The sequence below is a fragment of the Corvus cornix genome, chromosome 9 (assembly GCF_000738735.6).
Source record: "Corvus cornix cornix isolate S_Up_H32 chromosome 9, ASM73873v5, whole genome shotgun sequence".
NCBI lineage: Eukaryota > Metazoa > Chordata > Aves > Passeriformes > Corvidae > Corvus > Corvus cornix.
The window spans coordinates 12781658-12800965 of NC_046339.1; the positions used below are offsets into that span (position 1 = coordinate 12781658).

General features: G+C 36.3%; 1 protein-coding gene across 28 annotated transcripts in view; it reads left to right on the forward strand.

Annotated features, from left to right (window-relative positions):
• Positions 1 to 19243, forward strand: part of DLG1 (discs large MAGUK scaffold protein 1) — a 148692-nt gene extending 129449 nt beyond the window's left edge. For 12 of the 28 annotated variants that reach the window (XM_039557270.1, XM_039557271.1, XM_039557278.1 and 9 more), the window contains 8 exons: positions 2582 to 2681; positions 5005 to 5046; positions 8185 to 8235; positions 10246 to 10347; positions 10593 to 10765; positions 14313 to 14422; positions 14785 to 14876; positions 17521 to 19243. In XM_039557270.1, coding sequence (XP_039413204.1) covers positions 2582 to 2681; positions 5005 to 5046; positions 8185 to 8235; positions 10246 to 10347; positions 10593 to 10765; positions 14313 to 14422; positions 14785 to 14876; positions 17521 to 17627 — 777 coding nt within the window. In that variant the 3' untranslated portion in view covers positions 17628 to 19243. Of the gene's footprint in view, positions 1 to 2581; positions 2682 to 3368; positions 3403 to 5004; positions 5047 to 6600; positions 6637 to 8184; positions 8236 to 10245; positions 10348 to 10592; positions 10766 to 14312; positions 14423 to 14784; positions 14877 to 17520 lie in introns of all 28 variants that reach the window. The other 16 variants (XM_039557274.1, XM_039557275.1, XM_039557282.1 and 13 more) reach the window with 6 other exon arrangements.
• Positions 19244 to 19308: the final 65 nt, after the last annotated feature.

The following is a 19308-nucleotide window of genomic DNA, read 5'->3' on the forward strand; positions in this document are numbered from 1 at the left end:
TAATAAGCAAATCCTTCTAGCTTTTTATAATCATGATATCTTTTAAAAGTAATCTTTTGGCTAATCTTTTATGCAAAATCAGTATAATATTACTTTTATTTTCTCTTTTTTTTTGGCAATGGAACTGACTCTGACCATTATACATGCAGTATATAAACTTTCGTATTGATTCAGGAAGACTTACTGTGCAGAAAGTTAAAATAATTATTATGAAATATTTTCAAAACTATAATGAAGAACCTGATTATGTTTTATGAAGTCCAATAAATCAGCCACTCCTTTTAACTGTAGAAATTGCAGATTCTCACTGCCTCAGCTAAACTGAACCATTTTAGCTTTATTACATTTGTCTCCTTTTACCAAACTGAGGGACTTGCCCAAATGAAACAATTACATAGATGTGAGACTTCTACTTTTTGAATTTACATTACAGTATTTTTCAGTATACTCAGAAAGGATCTCCTCTGGACATATTTCTTTGTTGCCCTTTTTCTGTAGATGACATTACCCTTCCTGGTTGTGAGAAATCATTTGCAGTGACTTGACTTCTGTTAGAGAAGGTCAGGAGGACCATAACGTAAAAATTTGCCTGTGCCAAGTATTGTTCCTGCCAGCATATGATTGGCTTGAAACTTGATCTTTTGTCAATGTGTCAGGTTGATAATTTACCAATTTTTATAGTGGAATAACAGTTTTAGTCGAACACAGATGCAAGGCAATTAAAGGTTTTATGGATTTCCTCCTTATCACAGTATTGTTATTTCCAGAGCTCAATGTCACTGATCGTGCTCCCATGGTACCATGTGCCTCTTTAACACCTTGTAATTTCAAGTAATTTTTAAAAAAAAACATTGGTAATAAAAATCACTGGATTTTTCTGCTATTGCCCAGCATAGCAAAAGCATCTGTATTAAAACAGATGGCCAGAAGGATTGTTAGTCCTGTAGCAGGATGCAGCTTTTGTGTTGCACTGTAGGAAAAGAGCACAGCTATAGACATTCTCTGTAGGAAGGCCAAGTGCTAGTTTTCAATTGTACCAAAAAATGTGGCCCACCATTTAAAAAAAAAATTTGTCCTGTTTGACCCCTAGTTGTTACTGTAATTCATTCCATACTTAATGCTGGTAGAAAGGATAATATGCCTTTTTGGAACTGTATTGCATATAATAGAAGAATGTGAACTCACATGGGCTGAAGAAAGACAATTACTTGAAAGTTAACATGGTCCGAAATTTAGAAACAATTGTTAAGAGTCGTGATTGCATGATGATTTTTTTTTTTTTTTTACAATAGCTTTTAAAAGATGTTTCTGTGGTGCTTTTCTTACTTCCTGCTGCACATAGCTTAGAAATAAATAGTTCCCCTACAGCACAGGGTCTCAAAACCAAGTTGGGTGTTTTCCTATTTTGCCATCCTTCCCATTGTAGTTCTTTTCTGCAAACCAAATGACAAAAACATGGCAAATTTTATGTCTTGGCAAAACTGGTCAGATGAGTCACTCATGCCAAAAGAGGGAAGGAAATTTCTGCTGACTTTAAGTTAGCTGTATTAGCTCTAGTTCTGGGCATAACTGCAATTAAAACATTACTGACTTATTTATACTTTGAGGTTTTTTACTGACTTGGAACAGCAAATTAAAGGTGCTGTAGTCACAAGATGCCTTCAGCAGAAGACATGGCAGATATTACTAAACTGTGCTAAGTACCTCTAGACATACCTATATATGAATGAAAATGCATTGATGCTCTCCATCACTTGGACAAGGAGCACAATAATAGTTTATATTCACATGGATGTAAATGTCTATGTAAGTAACTCTAGAAATGTTTGTAGCAACTGAGATGCAGAAATTCTTCAGCAACATGAGCAGTTAATGTCAAAAGTTGCTGAACATGATCCTTGATATACAGGGTTTTTCATGTGGTAATTATAAATGCAGTCTTGAAAAACATAATTGCCACAATAAACCAATGAAATTAGTTTGTCTCTTTTGAAAGTTAATCTTTGTATTGGGATGCAGACTTACATAGAACAAAGTCATTTCTTTCAGGGAACTTGCAATGAACTGCAATAGTAAAACATTGATACAGGTTTTGGAGTTGTTTGTTTTAGTTGGTTGATAACACTGCCAAATACTTCTGATGTTCTGTTACAGTATCAGCTGTTTGCAAAAACCACAGCTTTTTTTTTTTGGGGGCTTTTTTTTTAAAAATACTGTAACCCCTAAATGAGATAATATCAATGATTTAATTGACTTTGAGTCATTATGGTTTGGCCATCTTACAGCAGCCTAGTTTTCACTTTTTTTTTTACACTCACAGTAAGCCTAAATTTGTGAAATACAGGTCAGGCTGTATAGGATGAGCTAGTTTTCTCAGTACTAAGCATGTGAAACATGGAGAATATGAGCAGAGTCATGATCCCAGTCTCTATTTCTTATGAGCTGAGAAGATAAGTGTTAAACTGAGATATGCACTGCATAATGTGGTTGTAGGAGTCAGCTTCCGCAAAGCTGCTGGTCTGGGCCTTTGTTCACACAGACATTAGACATCCTTTGTTTTGCCCCTCCTTCTCTTCTTCAGCAGTCATTCAATGACAAGCGTAAAAAGAACCTCTTTTCCCGAAAATTTCCCTTCTACAAGAACAAGGACCAGAGTGAGCAGGAAACCAGTGATATTGACCGTAAGTATGTGGCATTCGATGGAGAGCGAAGCACAGTAGAAGGGCCTGCTAGACTGCACTAGGGTGTTACCATGGAGACAGTTTCATGAGCTGCAACAGGCTGAAGAGCTTGTGGTGCCAATGGCAAACCAGTCTACCAAACCGGTGCAACCCTTTGTTTGCTGCTAAAATAAAACTTAACACAAGAGTATCCCAGTTTGGAATAAACTGGGCAATATTGTTGACTAACTGGAGGAGATAACTGCCTTCCAGTGCTGTCAGTGATACTTCTCTGTTTCTGACTTGGAGGAGAAGGCACAATTTGATGAAAGTATAATGGAGCTTACCAGCTTCTCAAATCAGTCCCTTTAGACTGGTTCTTCAAAGTCGTTCATTCTAATTTGATTTTGCTAATGAAGAGTGGTTACTTTGATTTTCATTGTTCTTGCCAGCACTAAAAAACAAAGTGTATTCTCAAAACGTAGTTGCATAAATTTGCTAATTTAGACCAGGTTCAAAACACTGTTCTCTGCCATTTGCATTACTGATTGCACTTCACGTGCCAGTCAAGTCAAATTCTATAGACTTATTTTCCCTGTGATGTTCTAGGAACTGTCTCCTGTCGTAGCGCCAATTTTATATATTACTGACAATTATTTTCTTTGTGATTGTCTTTTTATTGCTTGCCCTCTGGGGACTACTCTGCAGGAGGTCCCTGACGACATGGGATCAAAAGGCCTGAGTAAGTGATCAAAATACTCCCAAGTTATTTTAACCTCCATCTGAAAAATTACTACTTTTTTTTTTTGACAGATCTCTTTGAGATTGGTGCTCTACTGGCATAAGGAGGTTGACTAAAAATGGTTCATAAGCTTTTCCTCGTTTGTAATCTTTTGGAGTTTTTGCTTTCAGGAACATGTAAAGTTTATGTGACTGTCACATTAGATTTGTTTTGTTTTTAGAAGCTTACCAGTGCTTTCTTGTTTGTCCTTAACAGTACTGTGTTTTTAAATTTGGTGATTATTTTTTAATGTTATTTATATCTTGTCCTTGTATTTTTATTTATTTAAAAATAACCTTATGGCTTTTTACAGTAATAGTACAACCATTGCCATGCTACTTTAACTAGTTACAGTTTTCACTCCTCTCTTTAGGCGACTGATGTTTACGGCTACTTAAAGCAAACAAAACTTTCCCTTAACAAATGCCATGAGAATTTTTCTGTTTGACTTGAATGCTCATGATGCTTTTAGACCAGGTGGACGGCTAACAGGGGAGACTTATAAGCATTTGTCATATTTCTATTTGAATCCAGTAAGATTCAAAAGTTGCTCTATACTCTCAGCAGATCTGTTTGTGTATACACACCTCACCACTAAATGTATTAAAATGACAAATAAAAAAAGTCAAGACCATGATTTCATAACAGGTATTAAATTCACAGTTAGGCACTTATGCAATAGGAACAGTAGTCTCTAAAGGGATGTGCCTAAGGGTCATTAAGGATAGCATTTCTTCCCAAGGCATAACTGTAAGGCTCAGTGTTCGTGAAATTACTTGTAGGCCAGTGTGCTTCCGTACCTGGCCTCAATCATGAAGTAAAAATTCTAGTCACTGTAACATTCATTTTTCAATTCTGAAATGGCTACTTTCAAAGGAATTATTCATCTAGACCAGAAGAATTTAGCAACTTTTATGGCCTTATGGTTTAGAACAAGATCAAAAGCAGCCTTTATGGCCTTATGATCATACCTAGTTTAAACTACGTAATATGGTCCAGAAATATCTCTAGATGACTCTATTCTGTAAACAGTTGGCTTCTAGTCTGTTTTTCAGCACAGACTTTTTGAAACTGCCTTACCACACTTAATTCAAGTTGTGTTACATGCTACACTGTATTTCCTCTAATTTAATCCATTATTTTCTGCTACAAGACTCTAAATGTAATCAATGAATTGCCTGCATAAAATTTGAAATGCCATCATTTTTACTCAACTCATGAAATCCCATGATTTTTACTCAAAAAAATTCATCCCGAAGTGAAAACCTAAAAATTGCAGGGTTACATGTGAATCGTGAATTAGTGTACTTTTTGTAATCTTATTTTGTGTGCTGTTTAATGTTTTTCTTTTTATTAACATCAATTCCTTTCATATGAAATTAAGCTTGATCCTGAGAGCTATGAGAAGTACCTTAAAACTTTTATATGCAGTATGTATTGATTTCAGCACTTTGATATGAGTATTGTCTTTCATCTGGATTATTTTTTGTCGATTTTCTTTCTGTTTGACTCATGCCATTGGTGTATGTTCCTTATTTTTTTCCCATTGTGTTGCAATTTCAGAGCATGTAACCTCTAATGCCAGCGATAGTGAAAGTAGTTACCGTAAGTGTTTTTAAGTTCTTTGTTTATTCAGAACCTTTGTTTTGTAGCTCTTTCTTTGGTTTTGTTTGTCTGTCTTTTCTGGGTATTTACATGTTAAATAGAACTTCCGGTCACCTTCAGGTGAAATCTGTGTTTGTGTATTTGGTGCAGTACTGCAAATTGTTCTATGTCTTTGTTTTTAAAAAACTCCCTAGAATCACTGCAAACCTCCTTTATGGATATTTTTATTGTTGCCTGTGATTTTCTTAGTTCAGCTTAATTTGAATCTGCTCCTATTTTTTTTTTTTTCCAAATTACGCAAGCTAGCTAGACCTGTTAAATTTAAATGTAAATTTAATACTGACAAATATAATTATATGTAGCTGAGACTTAATACTGGAAGTGTAATAACCAAACTGTGTAATCTGTCAAATAATGCCATAACTATCTAAAGTTTTTCACAACTGATAGTCAGATTGAATATGTATATACTTCAGTGAAAGTACAGATAAGCAAACATGTATTTACCCTTGCTTTCAGCTCATTTATTTTGTCAAGCATGGGTGCTTAGTATGAACTGTCTTCAAAGCATACGACACACATTCAGTGCTGGAGTCAGTTTTGATAAATCAGCATGCTAGTTCTCTCTCTCTCTCTGAAGACGTAGTGTCTTCTAAATACCACACTCAGTTTGCTTTTTCTACTAGCATAAGCTTCAGTAGTGTTAACTATTACCCAGTAGCACTCCATGTTCATGGTGGGTAATAGGCTGCATGGTGCTGCTCTACTGTGCTTTAACATGTCTTAAACCATAGCAAGAACTCGAATCCCACTGCTCATTTCCAGTGAACAGCTTCCCAGTGAGGTTGCAGTCTAGACCTGGAAGCCATGATAGACCAGAGCAGGACAACAGCAAAGCTGAGGATTTGAAGAGAAACATGAAAAGAAGAAACAGTAGAAGTCATGCAATGATTTGCTGCTCAGCTCCTGGCTGCCTGCTAACTGTGTAATGGGCACTGCAGAAATACGTAATTTATGTCAGGATAATAAGGAAGGTGGTTCATTAACAGATATATATGTTTGGAAGCTGTAGATCTTTTCAGAGGTGATGAGCCACATATTTTCTTCCAGATGATTACACTGAAGGAGAGAATGTATATACACATATGCAAAATGCTGATGATGTTGCAGACTGTAATTGAAAAGAAACCAATTGAGGGAGGCATCTGTATTGAGAGTAACACAGAACTGAGCACATATGGAAGTTGCCTTTGACAAGGAGAAATTTTAATCATTTTTAATGACACACCATTAAAACTATCTAACCATGACTATTTCTTCATAAATTTGCTGCTTTGCTCTCTTCCCTCACTACCAAGGTTTTTCTGAGAGCTTGCTTTATATACATTTAAACCTCATTATTGGTACTACTAGTTAGTTTTTTACTCTATTGTTACTTGAGAAGCCAGGATTTTATTGTAAATGTCATGGATTTGCTTATGTCAATGTGTAACTCTGAGCACTTTTTATTAAAATATTCTTTTAATTTCTTCTTACTGCTGTCTAATATGAAAGTTATCTTGATTACAGATGAGTACGGTTGTTCAAAAGGTTCATTCCATTAATACTAATTTTTCTAAAGTATTGAAAAGCAGTGACAATATATACTTTTTGCCCTCGATTAGGGGATGCTTTTCACTTGTTCTTATCTCTTTAGTAGTCTGCATAACTAATCTTTGACCTTATAGCAATGTGACTTCTCCAAAGAAATATCTAATTATACGTGAGCTGGATCTTTCATAGATGAGTTGATAGTTGGTGACTCCCTATTCCTCTCCCTAGCCTAAAAAGGGTTCTGAAAGTATATACTGTCCTTCTAAAATCCATTTGCATGAGTAACTTTTTGACATATTAAAATGTACAGGTTGCATGGTTTTGTGTCTGTCTCAAGGTATTCCTCACTTGCAGCAATTTAGGAAATTAAAGTCTTCCTTCATGTATTGCTGTAGGACAGTTTGAATGCAAACTTATTGCAAACTAAGAGAAATATTTCTGTTAATGAAATGGTAAAATTTAGATTTAAAATATCAGTGGCATTTGCTTTGAAATAGAGATAGATATATAGAAGCAATATATGAATTTATAGAAGTCTTTGTCTTTCCTCTGTTTCTACACAACTGTGGTGTAGCCTTGGTATGTTCTTTTGCCTGTTTTAAGTATGGCTTATGAACATCAAAGAATGCTCCAAAATTAGACAAGTTAAATACTTGAGGACTGTATTTTCTTCAGTTCAAAGCTATGTCATATAATTTGAGCTTGTATCTTCAGAATTATAAATTCTCTGCTGTCACAGTTAATTTTTAGTTATGTCATTGAAAGAAATTTTACTCAGAGATATGTTAGACTAGAAGTAATCTTTTAGAGACATGGCAACTGAGGTATATTTCAGATGCTTTCACTAACATTTAAAAAGCCTACAGCTGTCAAAATTCAAGATTGAGTTATTTTAGTTTCATTCACTGCTAATGTGCTTCCTGGAGCTGAGAACAATCCAAAGCATTCCTTGCTTTCAACTTTGTCTTTAAAAATTAATTGATAAAATAGTAGTTGTTTAGTATATACAGTCGTAGCGTTTTTGGTAGAATTAGAGTGGCTGAAGATGTTTATATAAATGCCAGTTCATGGTAAAGTTAATGGAAGATCTGTACACCTTGACATACATGGTTACCAGCCATGTATAAATATGGAAAAATGTAATTGTAAATGCTGGCTTCAGAGGATGGAGAATGCTCCCGATGCGGGTGGCACTGCTCTAGCAGTGAATGACAGCATGCATGTGTTGCATCCAGGACATGTGGGGAACAGCATCTCAGCAATGCTTGAAAGTTCTTCTTGTGCTTGACACCAGCTTGACATGCCAACATACACCAGGAAGTTATTTATACGGTATGCGTCTTCTGCTTTAAAGCTTGGTGTTTGGCTTAGCTTTGTGAGTTTTATAATTCATCGCTCTTGAAAGATGTCCCTCATCAGTATCATCAGTATTGTAATGCATATTGCTGAACAATGTCTGTATCGTTATAGTCCATGGAGTGACTCAGCTTAAATATGTTGCTTTAGGAAAAAATACATTCATATGTCTTTGCCTTTACATTTTAGGTGGCCAGGAGGAATATGTGTTGTCATATGAACCAGTCAATCAACAAGAAGGTTTGTAGATCTCGCTCAGTAAAAAATAATTTGAATTGTTAGAATGCTTCATGTACCTTTATGTACTAAGCACCATTATAAACAACTTCACCCTTTTAAACTTACTGTTATTCAAATGAATAAATCATAAAGGCATAAATTATTAAATAAAATGTCTAAATTATTTAATGCAAAATCCAAAGGTGGGCTACTTCAATAATTTCTTGTGTGGTTTATATTGTGGAAGGAAATGTAGTATGCTTAACAGTTTCATCAGTGAGAACCTTGGAAATTATCGTTTTCTTCTGTTTCATATTGCCTTAGCATTCTCACTGTTTCTGTCACAGCAAAAAGTGTGTGAATAGATCACTTGTCTATTTACCAACTTTAATTGAAATGTCTCTGAACAGTCTCCCATTTCTGTATGGACTTCTTACGTGGCTAATTTGGTTAACAATTGCCAAGGGATTTTTTCCAGAAAAAAAGTAAAATTTAATGAAATGGAAATCAATAGGAGAAAATATTTTCTCACACTTGCATTTAAAAAAAAAATGCTTTTCACTGATTTCCAGTGGAATGGTTTTGTGTCTCTTCACCTTGGTCTTGATTGTGATTCACTGTGTGAATATAGACACAATTTTTAGTGTTCCCAATCACTGGTACAGGTGCTTTACATTATTTGATACATAGCTCATATACTTGTAAATTATTCTGATGAAAGGAATGTCCTTTGGGAATACTTATCTGTTACCTATCAAATCAGATGGCAGTCAAAGTAAATATACATCACATATTCACAGGAATTTTGAGTGCCGAGATTTCATTTTTGGTTTCCTGCAGTGAGTGGTGTGGCCAAGTTGTTTTTGCAACACATACACCTGTATAGACTTTCCACTCTGACTTGATAATCATGGCACAAAGGCCTCAGTTTATCAGTAATCTTCCAGAAGTAGTAAAAATTGTTATACAAGGCTAATATAGACTACATTATTTATGTAATATAATTTGAATTATTGCAAAATGCCAAATAAAGTTATGGATGAGAAATGCTTGAATTAAGACTCTACTAGAAATTGGGAGATGGTAGCCCTCTTTGATATAAAGTAAATTATGCCTAAACTAGGAAACTGGAGTTTTGTCACCCTCACAGGAGCAGCTGCTGGTCTGTGTGTGCCCCCTCGCCAGAGGGACTCACAATGGGAGAAAAAGCAAAGATTTTTGTTATTTAATTAATAAGCTGATAGTTACTGGATTCAAGACATTCCTCTTATGAATATAGTAATGCAGTGGAAAGGAAATAGCTCCGAGTCAAATTAAAATATGTTTAATATGCCAGACTTTAATTAATTGGTACTCATTTGTGCAGACAGATTTGAACCTAAAATTAAAATTTTTACTGCTGAAATTACATGATCGTGACAACATACTTGGGCATTATTGTCTTAATGGTTCTTAAAGTGTGATTAGACATAATCTACTTAAGCTTAATTTTCAACTAAAACCCCTTTATTATAAATAATTAAACTACTTTTAAAAGATACTACACTTAATTTTGTAAGGGTGTTAATAGTTACAGAAACTATTTATAGTTGAGTCATTTTGTATGTGAGTGCTTAATTGTGGTCTTACAGGAAAAGAAGCTTCTTCCAACAGACACAGAATGTCATGAACTGTGCTGCTGCTTAGGTGTCTCTTTGAATTGAAAAGATTTTCAAACCTCCCCTCTTTCCTTTTTCCATTAAAATTTAGGATGTTACTTTGTGAAAAGGGTTTTTTTTTCCCCAAAGGCTTCATAATTTAAGACTCATTTTCAATCACTGAGGATGATGATTTGAGAGTGAAGGTCTAACATCTTACTATGACTATGATATTAACTGATTTATGTTCTTCAACGTGTTTTTATTCTCTTCAGAAGTACATATTCTTTTAAGTATTAAAATCATTGCTATGTGAGAAAGCTTATTTTGATGAACTCTTAAAAGTTAATAATCATATGAAATATAACTGATGTTATTCCTTTATGTTTAATAGTCAGTTACACTCGACCTGTGATTGTTTTGGGACCCATGAAAGATAGAATAAATGATGACCTGATCTCAGAATTTCCAGACAAGTTTGGCTCGTGTGTTCCACGTAAGTTTCAGCAAACACTAAGGCAATTTTAAATTATATTTTTCTCTTAATTTTTTAATAGACATCCTCTGTTTCTTGGGTTAAAAAAAAGTTAATATATTGTTTAAACTTTATAGACCTATCTTAATGTTGTCAATCTGTTTGTGAAAATTTTGCAGTATAAATGGGAGACTTTTTGGATATTGTAGCGAAAAAAAGTCACTGTTTTTTATTTTCCTTTAAAAACTACTGGTTTATACTTAAAGATACTACTAGACCAAAACGAGATTATGAGGTGGATGGACGTGATTACCATTTTGTCACTTCTCGAGAGCAAATGGAGAAGGATATTCAGGATCACAAATTCATTGAAGCTGGCCAGTACAATAATCATCTTTATGGAACAAGTGTCCAATCAGTGCGAGAAGTAGCAGAAAAGGTAAATCAGTGCCACTTACTTTCTTTTACTGAGGTGATTATATGCCTGTGCTGACAGGGAAAAAGAGAAGAATGGCAAGAAGCCATTAGGAACACTCTGACTTCTAAAGGAAATTGTATAAAACTAGAAACAAAGCACATTGTCACAGATGCATTTAAGGAAATAATGAAGCTTTGGAATAATGAAAGCATCATGATTAAATTGTGGGAAAAGAGCAATGATGTTGTGCCCTCTCATTTAAAGAGAATATAGAAGAAATAATTGGAATCATAGGCTAATGAGCTGAGCTCACATACATAGATCATTAACTAATTAAGGTAGTGCTGGTAGAATTAATTAATATGATGATCCCTTTGACATAGACCTGTGTAGAAGAAAACTTGTAAAAATGTTATTCCTTGTGCTCCTCATAGTTTTAGCTAACAAAGGGAAAAGAGTAAATGTAAAGAATTTAATTTTAAAAGTATTTTTTTCCATAACTACACTTATATTTTGAAGATTGACCTTACTGTTTCTATCCCAAAGTGATTTGAGTTAACTATTTCTTGCAAATTCTACTTATTTCTAAAGTCAATCTGAAGTTGACTTGATCTGTCTGAAAAAAAGTGGGAAAAAGAAAGTGTATGTCTGAGAGTGCTTGTCCTAAAGAAAAATTTTTGGTGAAAATTTTTTGCAAATGTTCCATGTTGAGTTGATGAATGTTGCTCTATTGCTTACAAATCCAGTGCATTTACAGTAGCCAATGTTATCTGATTTCTGTGAGAGAAGGACCAGCTATTTTCTAGGTGGGAACTCACAAGTGTGGGCACAGTCAGTCTGGACATGCAGAGGGTAAGTATGGGTAACCCATGGGCCACAGGAGTGTAGTTAAGTCCTCTGGAAAACTCTGTAGACCATTTTGACCAAATGGGTGAGTATTGCTATTTCTGGCAAATGAATTTACTGGAAGCAAAACCAGGGCAAACACGGTGAGATTCTGTGGGTCAAGTGATGTTTTCTTCTCCTGTCTTTCTCACCATAGGGAATGGAACCTGGCCCTGTGGGATATAGTGAGAAAAGCAAAGGAAAGAATATTAATTACAGAATTGTTCAAGTAAATGAACAGTACTTTGTATGGGAGGCTGAACAAAGCTGTGAAATTATCATATGTGGATAAATGATGAAACTGTTGAACAGCTTAAACATTATAAATCTGTTGGCAGTGGCTTCACTTGGTGGCACGAATACAATCCTTCAGTTCCATCCTGGACCTGAAAGTGGCTCTGTTCTTTTGTCCATCTGTTGGGATTAGTAAGGTACAAAATTGCTGTGAATCTTTCACAAATGGACATGAAGAACAAAGTATTACCGAATGTCTCCATGCAGTTAAATGTCTTGCACAGGCACTGTGGGACTTTGGGTAGATGCAGCAACTTCTCAGTTGCAGCTAACTTTATTTTTCTGGGAAGCAATGGCCTGTCCTTCAGAACTTTACTTCAAAATCATGACAGGGCTGCAAACTGGTTGATCTGGGACTACTCCCATCCTTGTATTCTTTTCCATCTTGCTGAAAAGATGAGTCTTTTCAGTGGGTTTTATTGCTGGGATACAAAAGATGATTTCCAGGTTTTCTACTTGGATGAATTTAGGAGAAGACAGAACAGAAGTGACTGCTATTGCCCCAAAAGAACCAGAAACAGTATTCTTAAAATAGCTTTCAGTTGTGTTCATTTGCCCATGCTTCCAGCTGATCCCTGTCTCTCTCGTTTCCTTACCCGCAATGGTAACAGCTAAAGATGCTTTCTGATGTCATTGTTCAGTTATAGAGGGCACTGGCTGCTGTGCTGTGCTTCTCAATCAGATGCAGTGCAAGTAAGGAACTAAAATATGTAAAATATTATTCTAAATGCACTGTGCAAAGAGTAAAATAGCTTCCCTGGATGAAAACATGATAGTATCACGATGTACTTGTGTTTCTTTTCCTTGTCTTTCACTTGAAAAGAATTTTCATATCCTCTTTCCTTTGGAATCATCAGCAGTTTGCAAATCTCTGTGTCTTGAGGCCACAGTTAATGAACATTCATTGCTGATTTGGATTAAACTGTCACGGTTATATCCCATAAAGTCCAGCACAGGTACTGTGCTGGCTCTCTAGCCCTTCACCCTTTGCCCCAAATCCTTTGGCTCCTGGCTTAAGTTGTTGGGCCAAACACAGCAAATAGTGTTTTATTTGAAAAAGAAAAAAGGACTAAGTAATGCTCTTAATTCTCAGTTCTCAGAGCATGAGCCACATTTAAAGATGTGGACAGATGAGCACATGTAAAATACTCTGCTAGGACATACAGACACCTTTTTTAAATGTTACCAGTTGGCATCCAAACCCATGGACTGGATCTGGGAAACAGCTATCATTAGCTGAAAGCAAACAGACATATGCGTTGTTCATGTGGGAAGAACACTTCTCTTTAAGAATTCCTGAAATAAAATTCTGATTTTGTTGTGCAAGAGATCAAATGTAAACGATCCTAGTTATTTCTTCTGCCAGGAAGCAGAAGCATGTCAGTAATTTCAGACATTCCTCCAGGAATGATCTCCCAGGAGTTCAGGAATGCTGTTGTATGGTATGAGTAACCTTTGGTTATATGGTACTTGCGGGTTTGTATCCTGGCTCACAGATTTCTGCAATTCATATTGGTCACCGCTAAAGAAAAAGCTTTTCTTAATGTACTCACCTGAGAGTGGTTTTCTGTTCCTCTTCCCCTGTACTTCTCTAAAATGATGGTATGCAAAATTAATCCTCTGCTACTCAGAAAGGAAAGAAATAAAATGTGTGATGTGGAAATGAGCATATCTGAGATGGAAGGAGCTGAGAACAGGAAGAGCCTTTGAAGTGAAGCTGGAAAATTCTTTATAGTGGGAGTATACAGAGGAGTAGGAAAGCAGCCTTACCACATTGTCTTCCAGCTGCCCAAAGAATGGTCAAGTTACATTTGTTTCTCAAGAGATGAACAATAAATCAACACAAATAAATTGCATTCACCATCTCCAATGTGGTATTTCTGCTGGGTGGTACCTGGGGGAGGAGAGGGCTTTTGTGCAGTTCCATCTGAAGATTCTATGGTGGCATATTTCCCTGCCAACAGGGTTGTCACTCCCTCAGGTATACCAGTTAAGTCATCTGGCTCCTCTCTAAACTGCATCTGTGACATGGCCACCTCCCTAAAGCATCCTCAAATTAGTACCAAAACAAAGCAAAATAAAAAATTTGTTGGTGTGGTTGAAGTCCAGCTGCTCCTCTGTACAATTTTGCGTTGCTGATTGGGCTGCAACCTGTGATGAAGAGAGGAAGGAAGAAAGAAGGGTCAGGAACATCTCAAATGATGTCTGAGCCAACAGAAGAGATTGGGGGACCTTGTGCCAAAGTGGTGAAATCACAGTATCATTGATGCAAATAATCTAATTTTGTTGGTTTCAGTGGAGACATGTTTTCTCTTCTAAATTATTATGCTATGCTACTTGTGACTTAAACTTTACTTAGTGCCATTTTCCCTTCTCTGTCACTTTTTAGGGTAAACATTGCATTCTTGATGTTTCTGGTAATGCGATCAAAAGGTTGCAGATTGCCCAGCTGTACCCAATCTCCATTTTTATTAAACCCAAAACAGTGGAAAATATCATGTGAGTAAAAGTAAAGTACCTCAGGCTAAATTGTTTGAGACTGTTGTATTTGAAAAGCCAACCGCAAGTTATATGCAGACAATTGTAATGTTTGCATTTTAAATAATATTTAATTCCCTGAGTTTAATTTTTAGGAACTTTAAGATGGACCTTCTAATCCAAATTAAAGTGCTTGGGAACAAATGCCATTGTGTTTAATTCCATGCAACATAATGCCAGAACAGCTTATTTCCACTACAGTCTTTGCTTGGTGTCTTTAGGGTTAACCCTCTTATTAGGATTAATACTCAAACAGTTTAAAACTTTAAAGACTCCAAGTATTTGACAGTAGTTTAAAAAAGGTATGATGTTTTCCCTTTCAGGGAAATGAATAAACGCTTAACAGAAGAGCAAGCCAGGAAGACATTTGAGAGAGCCATGAAACTGGAGCAAGAATTTACTGAACACTTCACAGGTATGTTTTGCTTGTGACTGCTCACTTGCCAGAGTTGAAATTTTATTGCTTGCTGTAAAAATAGTACTTGCCTAACCACTGAGATAGTGAGCTTTGTTTTTCAGATGACCTGTGATTACTTTGAGGTATAGAGTCATCTTAGTATCTCTACACTGATTTCACTTTGATCAATTAATGTAATAGACACAAAAATTTACTGGGAACCTAATTTAGGTTTTAAAAACTCTAAGACTTTCTACCATTTTCCTGGGTATTGAAATGCAGAGGTTTGTTTTGTTGGTGTCTTTTACACTTAAAGATTTTATTTGCAGACCTGAAATTGCTCAGCAAAGCTACTTGTAGGAAATTGTTAATTACCTTTTTTCTTTTAAATTGGGAAGATGATCAAGCATAATGGTAAATGAAGCCTCTGAAAATTGAACACGCTACAGCATTATGGTACTTAGGGAATCAAATTTGTGCATGCCATGGGCCACACTGTAACAGCAAGGGACGGGCTGCAGTCACTCACACTGTGCTCTTCTTCTCATTGTGGCTTCTAATGCAGGGAGGATGGTCAAGTCATGACCTTCAGGAGCCCAGAAATGAACCTTCCCTGTTCCTACCCTGACAGACCTTTCCTTTCCCTTATATTCTCTTTTGCAGTGTTTTAGTGTTTGCTGCCCCATTTACTTCTTTTCTCTGACATGACTCCTTTGTCCAGTTCTTTTCCCCACATCCTGTGTGGGGAGAGCTGTGAATGCAGCAGTCTGCTTCAGCTGGGCAGAGACACAGGATGTGGTGATGGCTTCACAGGGAGGAACCAGCATATTCCCTGCCCAGTCTTCCTGTGCCTTGTTCTCTGCATTTTGTGCTACCCAGTTGTCAGTTTATCCCAAGACTGTACCTTGCTCTTCCCATAGCTGTCTATCTGTCTGCACCCAGAAAGTTACGGGACTCTCAACATATCTTGAAAATTCTTCCTATTATAGAGTCCCTTACCAAATAGCTTGCAAGTGTATTAGCTTTGTTGTTCAGAAAATGAATGAGTGTATTTTAATACATATCAATTACATATTTAGTCAGTAACTGGTATTATCCCAGGCTGTCTCAGGGCATTATATAGGACACTTTTCCAAGAAATTAAGGGACATAAATCACGATGTTTCAAAAACCTAAAAGACTTTTCAAATGCTGTAGTGTTTAGATCCATGATTTTTCTCCAGAGTATAAGGCTTGCTGACAAAGGAAGATGGTCAGACTTCTCTCCTTGATAATCACGTTACAACCAGAAATTCTTTTCTGAATCTGTCTGAGATACTTGAAGGCATTATAGATCCCAATTACAGTTTGGAGTCTGCCACCCATGTGAGTCAGGTAGTAAAACACAAAGTGTGAGTATTCCCTAATCTGTGAAAAAATACCACGTCCTGTGGTAACTGATACCAACTTCAACAACAGTTTCCGTTTCCACAGACTTTAGCTTAACGTGAAGCACATGAAAAGCACATCTTTTGCAACTTTCAGGTTAGTGAGGTTTGGAAGAGCTGTGGTTGAACTTAGCTGGAGAGAAGGTGCTGAAGCTTGTGGCCTATTTGCATTGCAAAGACATTTCTAATTCTTTCTAATGCACTGTTGTGCTGTGAACATTGCAGTTGGCCTGTGGCAATGGAGCAGCCTCTGCCCACAGGCAGTACAGCATTGGGCTGCAGATAGGGAGAAAGTTTTTAAGAGATGAGAATGCAATGGTAGGAATAAAATGGAACTAATTTGCATGAAAGCAAAGCTTGGAAGCTGTAGTACTCTTAATGCACAGAAGAGTGAGTCTGACTTGCCTCCAAAACTCTTTCATGCTAAACTTCTTGGATTATTGACACTGAGATTGTGACACTAATTAAAAAGAAGTTGCTGTCTTACAGTGATTGCTCTTCCAGGCTGAAGTGTTGGTAAGAACAGCTCAAACTTCATCTTCATTTTCACCAGACCATACTTTATTCTCATATGTCAGAACACATTCATGTTGGCTCATTTCTAATTATTTTCTAGCCTTGGCAAAAATATATCTTAACTTACACCATAGAAATGAGTATAGATTGTGCTTTTAACTCTATTAAGAAGCCTCTTGTCTATAAAACTTAAATCTGTTGTCTGGACAACAAACTGTGAGTTTCTCCTCTTTTTAGCCAAAAGCAAAGGTAGAGCTAGCAGGTAGACATCGCAAGGTCAGGCAGCCTTGCTGTGCCAGCTTCAGGATCGAGCGGAAGAGTTCACCAGCCTGTGAGGACACAGCCCTGCACTGTCTTGCTTTGTGTTGGGAACACAAATGAAAGTTGGGCCAAAAACAATACTGGAGGATGTGAATTGACTCAGGCAAATTGGAACATGTGGCTAGGAAAAAGTTAAAAAACTCCTTGGTTGTATGTATATACTTGGTAAGACAGTGGAAGCCACTCCATGTCCCCAAGGAAGCTCTGTATGTGTCCTGCAGTACCAGTCTGTGCTTCACTCCAGCACAGAAACCGGGAATGTCCATGGGTGTCTGTTCCTTCAGCAATCAGAAATCCTCCTGCCACTCTGAGGGGAAAGAGCAGCTTGGCGTGGAGCAGCCTGGTTTCTGCACGGAGCGAGGAGGGATGATTGCTGATTGCCACATTATGTTTTGCAGCTATTGTCCAGGGAGACACACTGGAGGAAATCTACAACCAAGTGAAACAAATCATAGAGGAACAGTCTGGTCCTTACATCTGGGTTCCAGCAAAGGAAAAATTATGAAAACAGATTTTTATTTTTCATTTTCTAACTGACATCACCTACTACATCTGACAACTCTTAAGCCCTTCCAGTGGAGCCTGCCTCTAGTTCTTTCCAGCGTGGTTCATACCCTAACCATCACATTCTACAGTTCCCATAATGCTTTACATTTGGTGTCTCTCTTAGTTTAAATAATTTGTATTATTGTGTGTTGTTGGTTTGCCATTTTTCAAACATGACAGTGGAATGGCCTGACCAGCTATTAGTTTAGGGTGGGGGTGGGAGGGAATTGCTTGGTAAAATTCCTTAATGTTTAAGGGAAAGTAACTTTCAAAGATTTTTCAAAAAGCTTTATAGACATTCTTTTAAAATTTCATAACAATTGAAAGAAATGTTGTATTCAAGGAAGTTGTAAATTATGAGTAACTTTGCACGCTTAACTTTAATAGCATGGTTTGGTCAGGGCAATCAATTTCAGGTTTTATTTTCTGAGTTCAATCCTCTTGTCACAGTATTTTCTTTTCTTTCCAGGCAGTTAGAAAGAAACTTTCAAATTTTGAGTTAGCATTTTCATTAAGTCCCATTACTACTCCTGAAGAGATATTCATTTTCATAATTTCATATGGATATTCTTATAATCTATTTTTTCATTTTTTGCCAATAAAATTGCTAGGGACAAAGATGTGTAATGTTTTTAATCTTCCTCATGAAACACTATTTATAGTGTGTTACAGAAATTCTTTATAGATAATGATCATCACACTTTTTGAGCCTAAAAATATGTTTAGGTGCTAGGAAACCTTGTATTTTTCAGAGGAATGCCAAATTTCCATTGGCAGTAATTCAGAAAACAGCTGCAGAGATGGTCATTAGGGCAATGAAAGAATGATTCATAGCCTAAAAATGTGTGTGTTCTTAGGGGTCAGATTTTAATGAATATTTTACCCACAATAACTGCCTATTTTGTTATAATAAATATATATATATTAAACTTTCTTTAACTAAACTCTGTAACTATGGGAATTATTTTCTTTACATAGTTGCGCACACATATAAATATATATATATAAAATATATATTTTTCTTTTACCACCTACTCCTAGCTTTTTGTTTTGAATAAAAAAAAAAAATTAGAATTTACCTTCCTTAATCACGGAAAAATCAAATGGGCTGTGATGGCTGGGCATGAAGTCCAGGGAATATTAGTACAAGAAAAAAATACTTGCAAGTTCTCCTCTTTTCTATGGAACTCCAGGTATTTCTCTTCCCCCGTCCCCTTTGTAACATGCATGTCTTAACCAAAGGGAGAATTCAGAGTCAACAATATATTTTTTTCTGTACATGTTCGTCTTGGATTGCACAGTCACAAGATTTTCCATTTGCAATGCACAAAATTCTGTGCTGAATGTTATGGATACGTTGTACCAAAACCTCCAATAATGAAATTCTCTAATTCCTGTATTACTTGGTACCTGCCATTGCTTGTTTGCAACGGATTGTTTTTGAGAGGGATGTACTTATGGCAGTCATGGGGCAGTCACACAACCAAATCAGCTTTGGTTTGTAAAGAATTACCAACACTATCCATTCCATTTGTTAGAAAGAGGAGAACAGCTAATAAACTTTATTGTACAATATATTTGTCAAGCGTGTTTTTAATTATGATAAATACAGGTGTTATAGCACTTTGGAATAATTGACT